This window comes from Haplochromis burtoni, unplaced genomic scaffold (genome assembly GCF_018398535.1).
Source record: "Haplochromis burtoni strain Fernald_Lab_line unplaced genomic scaffold, NCSU_Asbu1 Contig_280, whole genome shotgun sequence".
Taxonomy (NCBI): domain Eukaryota; kingdom Metazoa; phylum Chordata; class Actinopteri; order Cichliformes; family Cichlidae; genus Haplochromis; species Haplochromis burtoni.
Window position 1 is genome coordinate 472,074 of NW_024582641.1, and position 12,609 is coordinate 484,682.

The following is a 12,609-nucleotide window of genomic DNA, read 5'->3' on the forward strand; positions in this document are numbered from 1 at the left end:
TGTGTGTGTGTGTGTGTGTGTGTGTGTGTGTGTGTGTGTGTGTATAAATATATACCTGAGCTTGTTCCATGGCCTGAGTTGACTGAGTCCTCACTGATGCTGTGAAGCTGACAGACTCCAGAGTCTTCAGCTGCCATGTGCATGGGCTTGGTCAGCAGGAACTTCCTATACAGTCAGACATGCACGATTATTTTAAAGTTCTATCCAGAGACCTGGACAGATATTTGAGATCCATTACTTACTTGTTAGAGTTGCTCTCCAGCAGCAGCCAGCGGTCCTCTGCCACCAGGAAGACAGACTTTAGGTTGATCGGAAGGGAGATGGAGTGAAGTCGTCCCTCAAGCACATCCAGGACCTCCAGCTGGTTGCTGCACATGCAAAAGCAGCGACTGATACCACAGGACTTCAGGATGCTGGTGCTGTGTAACAATGTCATGGATGTAGTTTACCTGTCCTCCTTATAGAACAGAAGCCAGTTTTTGTGGGAGAAGTCACGACACATTTTATACCCTGCCTGCAGGCAACAATCACAGAAACAAAAACACATTAAGTTCAAATCTTTTCACGGAATGATCAGATGAATAATTGACAAGTCTTTTCATAATGCAGTCTAGTTCAATGTCAGATTTAAATCTAGTCACGTGGAAAAAATAAAGCCTTGAATGAAAAGCAAAGAGTTTACGAGCCACAAGTGAATTTAAATTTGTCTCTGGAGACACAGAGTCTTCTGACCTGTTGTTCCTTACTGTTCCACCAGTTCGACGATCTGCTGGAAGACTGATCACTGTCGGGGGAAATCATGAGCCTCCGCAAGGCGCCTGTCACCAAGTCCACATGGAGCACTGTGTTACCCTAAAGAGACAGAAAGAGGAATTAAAACTGCAGAATACAACTGAGAGGAGCCTGAATTCTGGCTGGTTTTCAGGTTTTCAAACACTTTTCTCACTCGGTGCAAATTATAACTTTTGTATAATATGTTTTTTGGTATGTGTTTTTTAAATGATATTCTGTCTCTCCATTAAAATTAAACCATAAAAATTAATTAGAGTGTTAATTTGTCTATTTGGATGCCATTCACCACTACACCACAACGCACCACTGCAGGACTTTCCTAACTACAACTACACAGTTTTCAAACAAAGCTTGCTGACAAGAAAATACAAGCTCACTACACCAGCACTAGTAGTGTCATTCAGTCTACAAATCACTCTGCAGCTCTGTGCCTAAACACATGTCCAAAAAGCTAAATACATATTATATGAAATATTTTGTTATTTGAAAGACCTAGGAGTGTCTTCTCATGTTTTAAGGTTCAAAGCAAACCTGTAGTGAGGTGGGCAGCATTTTTACAGCCTAATCACTTGGAGATCCAACACTTTTGTATAACACAAAACTGTCAACACTGAATACAGTTGTCAGCAAGCGTACTTGGAAGATTGATGGAAAAGGTTGGTTATTAGTCTGCTAAGACAGTGGTCCCCAACCTTTTTTGCACCACGGACCGGTTTATGCCCGACAATATTTTCATGGACCGGCCTTTAAGGTGTCGCGGATAAATACAACAAAATAAAACTAGTACCGGTACCAAAAAAAAGAAGATTTATTCATAACACACTGAAAAGACCCAGGAAAACCGAGTAAATGATAAAAACGATAACAAAATAACGCTGAAAACCGATAAAAACCCTGAAAACCATACATTTCACACCTGAGCCTCAACTCTCGCGGCCCGGTACCAAACGACTCACGGACCGGTACCCGTCTGAGGCCCGGGGGTTGGGGACCGCTGTGCTAAGATATTAAATTAAAAAATGTTAGAATAATTTATTTTTCAAATTAACTTTATTATTTTTGCTTTTTGAAGAGTACTTTGTGGACCTTCACTCTTATCCATGTGGTTTCTTCTATATTTTGTGGTAAATGTGGGTTTAACTGTCCCTGAGCTCATCAGTGACTAGGATTGTCTTTTGCTTCCAATAACCTCCATCTGTGCTCTTTTACACCACCCACACAGCTGATCGATTTCTTCTTAATTAGTTTCACTGAATTAACTAAATATTTCTTGATTTCAACTTGTAATTCCCTGTGTGGTCTCCTGTTTTTGTTAATTATGAGACAGTTTATGACCATTTCTGTTTAATACTATAAATCCTAGTGTTTATTTCCTCCAGTACAGTCCCTCCATCAACAGAGGGTGCTCTTCTTCCAGTGGAACCCTCTGGTTTGGGTGCTGATGTTCCTCTACATTCAACAAATGTGCCTGCTGCACTTTCAACTAATTCAATTCAAAGATAAACCGATTGCCCGTATGGGCTTCTGTGTTTGTATGCAGGATATTTGTGTGTGTGTGTGCGTGTGTGTTTTGGATGAACTGTGCAAAAGGCTTTCGTTTGTGACGCACAAGGATTCATCTTCAATTGAGTTTTATGAGAAGGAGCCACAGGGGAGCTGGCCTCGGGCCCGGCTACCCTGCTTCACGCTAATGGTTTCCTTATGGCCTCCCATTCCTGACACTCACACAGTGATACTGAAGACAGAGAGGGCAAACCCCATTTCCTGATTCTAAACATACACTGCCATTGGAGGAAGTATGTACATCTGAGAACACACGTGTGCATCCTGCATGTGGATGTATCTGCACTAAGATTTTGTGTATCTGAGGGATAAAAATATAACTACTATGTTTTCATACCCTTAAATGTACCATTGTGATGTCTTTAAATACTTTCACAAGACTGTGGATGCATTCATTCATGTGTGTATGCTTAGCACAATCGGCCAACCTCTGTAGATTATGTATCGGAATTTCAGGAGCGGGACCACGCCTCCAAATACGCTCCTTCCGGTCGTCATCTATATAGGTTCCCACAGTTCTGCAAGCTGTTCATTCTCGTTTACGTGCCCCACCCTCCCTGCCTCCTTGTTCTCAATTCTTTAACTTCTTCACTTCTATTTAGTACATGGGGATCTGCCAGGCCCGGGAGCCGTTGCCAGTCCCCTTCGGGGCCTTCCCCAAACCGCAGCTCACTTCATGTCCAAGCATTCACCTTTACCTACTAAAATGCTGTCAAACCTAATATGAGGACGTGGGCCCAGCTAGTGAAATGTGTGTGTGTGTGTGTGTGATGGTTTCCCTGATCTCCCTGGAAGGCCAATGACCTGCAAATGAACTTCATGTTGTCTGGACCTCTTCATTTTTAGACAGACGTAACATGATCCATCGCCACAGTATTTTTAGAAGTCCTCCTCTTGCCTAATATGCACCAGCTGTGGAAGTGTTCTGGTCGGAGAAACAGCCTACACACATTGTTCTTGTCTGACACTCTGCTGTCATAGGACAGGGTCTTACGGGGTAAGAGGGATTCAACGACCGACTCAACAACCACTAACCTCCAACCATTTTAAGAAGCGGACTTCTGCACAGCTATTTTAAATCTGTGAGGAATCTGTGGTTGTCCTCAAGAAATAAAAAAAAAAAGTTTAAATACCAGTGTTGTGTAAGTGTCCGGTTACTGGATTGTAAACAAGAACGTTAGACAAAAATGGTTAGACTAGGGTTCCTCAGTGAAGACCAACAGATGCAAGTGCACCCTTTTTATACCACTAAAACTACAAAACATACTTAATGGTGATTCTTTTCATTTATGTGTGTGTGTGTGTGTGTGTGTGTGTGTGTTTTTGGTTTTGTTGTTTTTGTTTTGACTCCCCTCCACTACCTTGAAGACACACTGTTGTGGGTTTTGACCACTGGGGGTGCTGTACAGCTTTGATGAATAAATCATCTTCTTGAACTCAGACGTTTATATCAATTGCAAAAGCCAGTCAAGTTTGATGCTGTTAAAGTTAGCAACACCCAAACGTATATTTGACCAGTCACGGAGGCTCCACTACCACCTGTCTAAGACAGACCAATCACTTCAAGGACACGAGGTTTCCTGACCACATTTATAAAAGCGCCTGGCACCATACCAGGTATTGTTGATAAATAAAGAAGAACGGTCTGTGGCCACCACCTGGAGTTGCTACTCCAGTGCACCTGCTGTCACCTTCATTCGCACCAAAGCAGGTGAAATAGATTCATAATGGTTTATGGTTCCTAACTGGACAGAGAGATATCCCTGAAGGTTAACTGACTTTGTGCTATACTGTGATGATCCAGTGTTTCCTTTTTATGGAGTACCTTGTGCTAGCACATCTATTTGTGTGATGCACTCATACTGTATATGAATCAACCTGCTAGCGAAGCCAGACACTTTGACATAATGACTTCAACCTCATGATGGTCGTCAAAATACTTTTGTATACTGTTGTATACAGTCTATGGTTGAAAACTGAAATCATGATAACATAGCAAAATGTACAAACTGATCAAAGTGGGCAAAAACTGAAAAATGTCACCTTGTCCAAAGGTATGTTAAGTGTTACAAGCTACAAGCCTTTTAGGGAGCGTGTGAGAAATGCCAGCACAGAGCAAGCCCCAAACCCCACTTCCCTTTGAACAGGCATTTAGAGCAGTTTGGATAAACGGCCATTGGGCTGTGGTGAAAATGTGTAACATTAACAATGAAAATCTCATTGGGTACATTAATTTCATTCACTCAATCTAATGCAATCTAATCATGCAAACATGTCTTTGTGTACATGTGTATATATTTGTCTGCCAACCTGTTCCTCGTGCAGCACCACCTGTCCATCCAGTGGACTCCCAAGTGGAGCAACCGTAACAAAGGGCTGCCAGACACCACTGATGGTCCTGGGGAAGACATCGTAGAGCTCTATGCACTCGATAGTTTCCCCACGCTCCTTCATGGAGTACAGGGACACTGGGTTACAGGTGGCCACATACAGCACATCTGTCAAAACAAAGATTGAATGCATTCTCTGAATTGAGCTACTGCAACAGGCAGTACATTTCCCAGAATGCAAGGTGCTAATTAAATAGAGTAATGTTACTCTGCAGCTGTCGTGTCGATGCAAAATGGTGACAATCTGAAATTAGGGGTGGTCATCATTGATCGAATATATAGGGATTAATAAATACACTGTAGGGGTGATTTCTGACACAACCGATGTTATAATGGACACATGGCACTCAAGTGATTCTGGATTGAACTGATGAAAGAATTCTGCAGGAGACCAAAAACTTATTTGGGGGTGAATTCAGCAAACCTTTGAAGTTTAAAATCGGATTTTTAAGGAAATTCTGTAAATGTAAAGTTTGTAAATCCTGATGACTACTGAAATAAATCTAAATACACTTAGATAAAGTTTCAAAATAGCTACCCAACTGAGTGCATACAGGTGTTTTAAGATGGCTCGCATGGTGTGAGGCTTGCTTTAAAGGTTTTTTTTTTTTCTTTTTTACCTCCAATGTGAAGTCTGACAGGTGCTTTTCAGTATGCTTCTGATTAGGCCACCTAAAGCTGATATAAAGCTTCTATAAACTTCTATGTTTTCTTATATATTGGTTAGTTGATATCATCGGCCAGTATGGACTTACTGCAAAGATATGAGGATATATGTTGTCCAGTATGTATGGACTGATTCTTATACAGCGCCTTTCTATTCTTCTAGAGCACTCAAAGCACCTAATATAAGATCCCTCATTCACCCATTCACTCCAGCACTTTTTTCTTCTATGTTTAAGTTCTTTTGTATCTAATGGGATTAGTATCTTGCCCGAGGATATTTGGCATGCAGACTGGAGCAGCCAGGAATCCAACCACCACTTTTCCGATTAGTAGATAGCCTGCTCTGCCTCCTGTGCAACAGCCACCCTTGTGCATCAATGTAACACTTGTGATTGTCTCTTTTATAGAGCATGGTGCAGAAAAAGACATCTGCAAATGGTGTCATCACATAGTTTGTTAAGCAGAGTTACGTCCTCTCAGCACTGCCTGCAGCACATGTAGCAGAGTAGCACCACAGCTGAACAAACATGGCGCAAAGTCTAACCGTGTGTCTGTGGTAAGTTTCCAACTACTTTAAACTGTAAATTACTGAAAAGTTGTAACAGTAACTCCATCCTTAATAACTCAAGAATCAATAACTCAGGGGAAAAAAACAGTATTAAAAATCCAATCTCTTCTAATATCTTTTTGTTTTTAATTTTACTAAAAATTCTATAATTAGGAATTTTTAATTACCTTGTTAAATTTCCAGGTGTTTTTTTAAAATGTTGTTCTGTCGTTAGTAATTTTCCTGTTGGTCTAATTACTTTTTAAATACATGAATCCATTCTTCATTATGTCATGTTAATGGTATCCTGTCTTGTTCCAGTTTATGATCACTGTCACTGCATATCTTGTGCTTTTCCTCTCCCTTACACAGCTGCACACTGTTTCCAGTACATACTTCAAACAGTTTCCTTGCTTCATCCTGTACTGTCCACACACATACTGAGGCCTAGGCCTTATTGTTGTTATTCCTTCCTGTATATAGCACCTTATTTACTTCATGATGCTTCACCCACTGAAATCTCTAAAGCATCACAAAGAAAAGAACATCTGATAACACAGACTCGAGGAGGGACTGCTTAATAACATGCGCAAGTTTGTGTTTGCTTGTATAATACCATCTTTGGTGGTGACATCACAGATGATGTTAACTTCATTCATGGGAATCTGCCAGTGGGCTTTCTCTTCAGTGAAACTCAAAGCCCTGCTTTCCTGCCTGTTGCAGGGGTACTTCTGGACACGCAGAAACACTGGGCCCTGGAAACAGACGTCAGACACTTATAGCAGTGCGCACGTACTCACAATATATCAAAACAAGTCATACTATTGCAACAACATGGCACACTCTAGTGTTCTGCTTGCAGCTTAAGTGCGAAAGAGTTAAAAGAGTACATTTGATAAGCAATGTAACCAGAGGAACCATTTGGGTTGTGGATGAACATCTTGATACATTTCTTACGTTAAAAACTCACTGCTGTCAGTCTTTTGTAGCTGGGAGGAATGTAAGATAACCACAGACACTCACTTTAAGTACTGGTCCAATACACGAGAAGTGTGGGGCATCACACTGTAATAACCTGTCTTCATGTGTATACCTTGACATCTATGGGCCGTGTGTCCGTGGGACACAGTAGTTTGCGTCGAGTGTTGCCACCTTGGTTTATGGTCCAATATCCTGTCATCTTGACCTCCGGCAGCGGAAACCTAAAAATTGAAGGTCACATGATAACTCCACTGTAAGGCCTGCAAAATGTAATTTATAATAAGAAAGTACTGGCACAGATGCATGGAAGCTTTTTGTTTTTTTCTGGGTGTGGGTACTGATGTTGTGATTTCTCATTTTGGAAATGGGAAACGATTTTGCTTGCCCACATCAATTAAGATGAACTCAGCCTACTTAAGGGCTCAACGTGGCTGCCACAAACTGACTTCAGATGTGAGCCTTATCCTGTTACAAGCTAGATTTTTAATAGAAAGACTTTGAAATGTGATCCCATTGTCTCAAGAAAGGCTAAAGTCAACATATTCAGAACAAGCGTCTATGTGTTTGTGTCTGACCAGATGTCCACTGGTTTTCCCATGAATCTTATTGGCTGCAGGTGGAGTGAAAAATGCATCAGTACCACAAAAAAAAAATAATTCTGGAGGATAGACAGTTCTCTAATCATAAGCATTTCTATGAATGAAAAAGCAGAAAGAGAAATTACTCTTTGTTTTCCATTTCCAAATCTGAAATCTAAGGGACAAATGTTTGCTGTGATGTGGGTAGAGAAACTAGTCTGATAAAGTGTTTAAGATGGGTGATGACAGAAGAGTAATTTAACGACTTGGATTGATGTCGGTACAGACATAACAGGAAAATACTTGTTTCTGCCCTGTTTGTTTCAGGATTTACTTGTTAATGAGATATGAACGTGTATTTATAAATGTGATACTTAAATAAAACCACAGGAGACAGAAGAAACAAATATTTTCCTTTATTTAAAAGACAAAGCTGTACATTGTGAGGCAATGGGGTTGATTTCAGAATAGATTTTTCTTATAAATAGGTTTAAGAATAGATCTTTGTTTATTTAACACTTCAGGAAGCATTGTGGAGACTTCATGAAAGCCTAAAGGTCTAATAGAAACCACTCATACAGTTCAAGGCAGCATCAACCGAGTTCAAGCCTTTCAGGAATTCAATGCCAACAGTCAACAACATTTTAAAATTACAAAATGATGCCTGACAGTCACACACTCACGTGGAACAGTCCCTGAAACCGCTGACCTCTCAGAAGCCACTTTCAGCTGGCAAGTTTCTGGAAAGGTTCTTTGAAAGGCAACAACAAAACTACCAACACAACAAAAACCACTGGCATTAAGACAAACTGGGGGAACAATTATGCTGAAAAATCTATGCATTAAAAGATTGCATGGCCAGGATTACTACTGCATGTCTTCTGCATCTTTGAGTTGCTCAGCTCACTACAGAGTGCCTTCCACTCGCATCGCACTAATTTAGTGAAGTATTTCACTATATCTCTTTGTAATATGTAATAAGAGAGACATTTCTCTGTGATTCATTTGCAGCGTTCAGAGCCAGCTCCAAACCAGAAGACAGATTTGTGTGCCGGGGGCCTGTGTAGGAGGGGCAGCACCGTGAAGAATGCACTAATGGAGAAGAGCATCTTGCATGCACGGCAAATATTGTACACTGTGCACGTCTGCCATCACTTTACCAGACTGAGGAAGCTAGCAGGGTTGATTATTCACATTTGAATGGGCATCATATTAGATTATATTTCCACTGTGTGTTAAGCATCGATAGTTTTTGATATATTTAAAATAGCTGACATGCTAAGATAAACTCTGAACAAATCAAGTAATGACAAGTTTAGGTTCCATTATTTAAAACCGCTTCTGACAGATTTCTAATTTTATGAGGGATAAAGGTTTGGATTAACAAGAAAAACGGATCCTCTGTGGAACTGATAAAGATCCGAGATAAGGCTCTACTCTGCGATCATTCTGAGCAGCGCCACACATCAGCTAGCACCTTTTATAGTATGACAAACCCCAAATCTTGATCTGCTCCATCGTTGACTATGTGTTCGTCATGTATTTTGGTCCATCCAGCTATTATTATCCCCCTGTGAGGCTCTGTGACCACAGTTCTAACAGTGCAACAATCTGATTCTGTCTGTGTGTGTGTCACGTAATTGATGTGCCTCTAATGTGTGTGTGTGTGTGTGTGTGTGTGTGTGTGTGTGTGTGTGTGTGTGTGTGTGTGTCTTGTCAAACATCTCGTGCTCCCGATGCCTTACTCCTTAGCCAGCTTGACAGAGCTGGGCTTGGCTCCAATGGGAATCCCGTGCTTGTGCAGTGCTTCAATTAGAACCTCCCGCATGTCTTTGTTGTATGAGTCAAAGTCAAAGACGTTTCTCACCACGTTGGCCAGACCCTCATCGGGAAATTTCTAGCGGGAGGTAAAGGAGAGTAGGAAGGAAAGGCCAGAGAAGAGGAAGTAAAAGAGGAAGGGTCACCAGGGAAAGAAAAGGAAGAGGAAGGAAGGACACAGAGAGTAGGAGGGGGAGAAACAATGATAATGACAGGTGGGAGGTGGGAGTTATGGAAAAGGGGGCAGAGACAAGGAAAATTAATATGATTTTCAGCTCCTTAACAGGGGTCAACGCAGGGAAAGTTTGGGATAAGACATAAGAAACGAAGATTAGTCATCTCTAAACTCTGAACAATGACAGACAACAGCATCTTTGCTCCGTCTTTGATGATAATTACAGACTCCAGTTCTAATGCCTAAAAGCATTTTCTGTATTACAAAGCAAACATGGTGGCACATTTGAGAATGATACTACCTACGTACTGTACAAGTGATGTTTCCTGGCAGCTTAGAGCAGTCCTTGGATTACTTGTATACATGCTGACTTCAATATTTGATACTTACGCCAGTTTAATATGAGAATCCACCACTGGAAGAATATATTTACAGTATGACAGACAATAGAGGAAAGAAGAAATGGTCTTTTTTAAAACAGCAGATTTCTGATGCTTTCTTTTATATAAGCAGACAACAACCTAAAAAATTGTTGGAGTGAAGATTTTGGTGACAGACTCTTTTTTTTTTTTTACAATACCAAACCAGCACAGGGGTTTGGAACTGTTTGTGTGCACACTGAATATTTAACACCTTTACCAACATACTTATTTTTAAGATCTGTTTTTGGTAATGTAAAAAATATGAACAGTGAGTGTAATATACCATGTTTGTCTGATTAGAGTATTATGAATAAGCAATGAGGGGAGAAGTAAAGACAGACATTACAAATCTAATTTGATAGCTGCTTTCAGTACTTGACAGTTATTGAATATTTCAGAAATTTTTCAGACTATATTTCCAGGCATAGAAGTGCTTGACAGCAAGGTGGACATTAACATAATAGCTGCAAATACGAATGCATCCCCTGCCCTTTCAACTCCTTACTGCAATACATCTTCAGTTCTGATGTGAGTAATCTTCATGCCATTATTAGGACCATAATTGCACTTTTAAGCCTCCATATTACAGTGTACTTATACAGTCCAGTGAATCGCTGCACAGTCAACAGCAGTGTCTCCCAGTAGGTTACAGCTGACTATAGAGCACTGGGCTGCATTGATCACGATGGTATAAATTAAGGTTAAAATAGCAATGAAGGCATAAAACGAGCTATTTAGAGTACAGCTAAATTGAAATGATTCCCTGTCACACCCAGTCATTCAGACATCAATAATGGTGGTGATGGATGAAAGAACTGGGAGGTCACTCAAATATGAGCTGGTCTCTGTACACTAAACTGTTGATCTATAGTGCAAGCTTTAATGCTTAATCGCCTCTCCTTCTCTTCTTTTGGAGTCTGTCCTTTTTGTGCTCTATAGCGTGTACATTTCTGAAGAATGTAACCACAAGGAGGCATGGTAATGTGACAGCTCTGCATGCAGCCATTCACTTGCTTTTCTTTTTCCAGATGATTGAGCTGAGAGGATGATGGTAAACAGCAGCTTATAGCTATTGATGGTGGGAGACTGTTAATGTAAACAGCATGCGCTCTGTAATGTGGCTCCATACTGTTCGTGTGAAGGTGGAAAACGGAGTAGCTGCTTAAAAAACTATGGTATCAAAGGGATAAAAAAGATTTGAAAACATGGTGACAATCACTTCTAAAACCTTGTAAAATATCATTCTAAATGTAAAACAAAACATCTACTCATTGAAGAAAGTCTAGCAATTTTATACTATACAAATATGTCGCTTTGATGACATATTGATGATCATCTCGCCTATCTCCTAAGTCGGTTTGTGGTGCACATCTGTGGGCTCTGAATACTAGGAAATTAGAGGGTTAAAGAGAGGAATCGGTGGCCGGAGAAAGAAAGACATGACAAATGAGGGTGGAGGGACTTTTAAGCTCCTATGGAATGGACTGGAAAATTCCTTTTAAGAGCACAGCCAATGTAACATATGATACTAATTATTTTAATGTTGGAAACCACAGTCCTGCATCGGGCAATTTAAGGCGGAGCCATTATGCTTGTCTTTATGATATACACATCACAAATTACAAAAAGATTCGGTACACTGTGAAAAATGTAAATTAAAAAAAATGCAGTGATTTGCATATCTTACCTAAGCCACATTTTACTTACAAGAGAATACAGAAAATATATTGAATGTTTAAACTGAGAAAAAGTATCATTTTAAGAAAAAAAATAAGAGCATTTTGAATTTGATGGCAGCTACAGGTCTCAAAAACAGTTGTGACTGGGCCATTTTTATCACAGTGTAGCATCGCCTCTTCTTTTAACATCAGTCTTTAAAAGTTTAGGAATTGAGAAGAGAGCTCTTGGACTTTTGGGAGAGGAACGCTATCCCATTCTTGTCTCATATAAGAGTCTAGCTGCTCAACGGTCCTGGTTCTTCTTGGTCCTATTTTTGTGTCACGATGCTTCATTTGATGAAAGCCCTCTGACTCTTCTATTATGAAGCCATGCCATTATAATATATATGGAGTATGCTTTCTATCATTGTCTAGCTGAAATACGCAAGGCTTTTCCTGAAAAAGACACCTGGATCTTGTGGTAAAACCTGTATTTACCTTATAGTATGGATGGTACCTTTCCAAGCTGCCAATAAATGAGCCATGATAAGATTCTACTTTTTAGTCCAGAGGACACAGTGTCCATGTTTTCCAAAAAGAATTTCAAATTTTGATTTCTCTGACCACAGAACAGTTTTCACTTAAAAAAGCTTTGGCCCAGAGACAACAGTGGTGTGTCAGGATTTTGTTCACACGATAGAGCTTTAACCTGTATTTGTGGATGGCACAGTGAACTGTGTTACTGAACCCCAAGAATCACATCTGTTTTCACTGCAGTGCTGCCTGAGGGCCTGGAGATCATGTTCATTTATTATTGATTTTCAGCCTTGTCCCTCGGGCAAAGAGATTTCCCCAGTTTCTCTGACTCTTCTGATGACATTATGTACTGAGGATGATGAGATATTAGCTTTTTGCACACTGGTACCCATCTTCACTTCTGAGAATCTCTGCCTCTCTGAGACGCTCTTTTTACACCCTAACATGTTACTAACCAATGAACCCAATTAGCTGCACAATGT

The 12,609-nt window shown here is 40.4% G+C and overlaps 1 protein-coding gene across 1 annotated transcript in view; it reads right to left on the reverse strand.

The window, feature by feature from the left end:
• The window catches only part of vwa8 (von Willebrand factor A domain containing 8), an 82,581-nt gene that overhangs the window by 24,702 nt on the left and 45,270 nt on the right, over positions 1-12,609 (reverse strand). Inside the window, exons 26-33 of the mRNA XM_005940046.3 lie at positions 9,263-9,414; positions 7,052-7,160; positions 6,575-6,713; positions 4,666-4,853; positions 733-852; positions 450-514; positions 243-368; positions 56-165 (exon numbers count right to left, since the gene is read on the reverse strand). Of these exons, the coding sequence (XP_005940108.1) occupies positions 56-165; positions 243-368; positions 450-514; positions 733-852; positions 4,666-4,853; positions 6,575-6,713; positions 7,052-7,160; positions 9,263-9,414 (1,009 nt within the window). The remainder of the gene's footprint in view (positions 1-55; positions 166-242; positions 369-449; positions 515-732; positions 853-4,665; positions 4,854-6,574; positions 6,714-7,051; positions 7,161-9,262; positions 9,415-12,609) is intronic.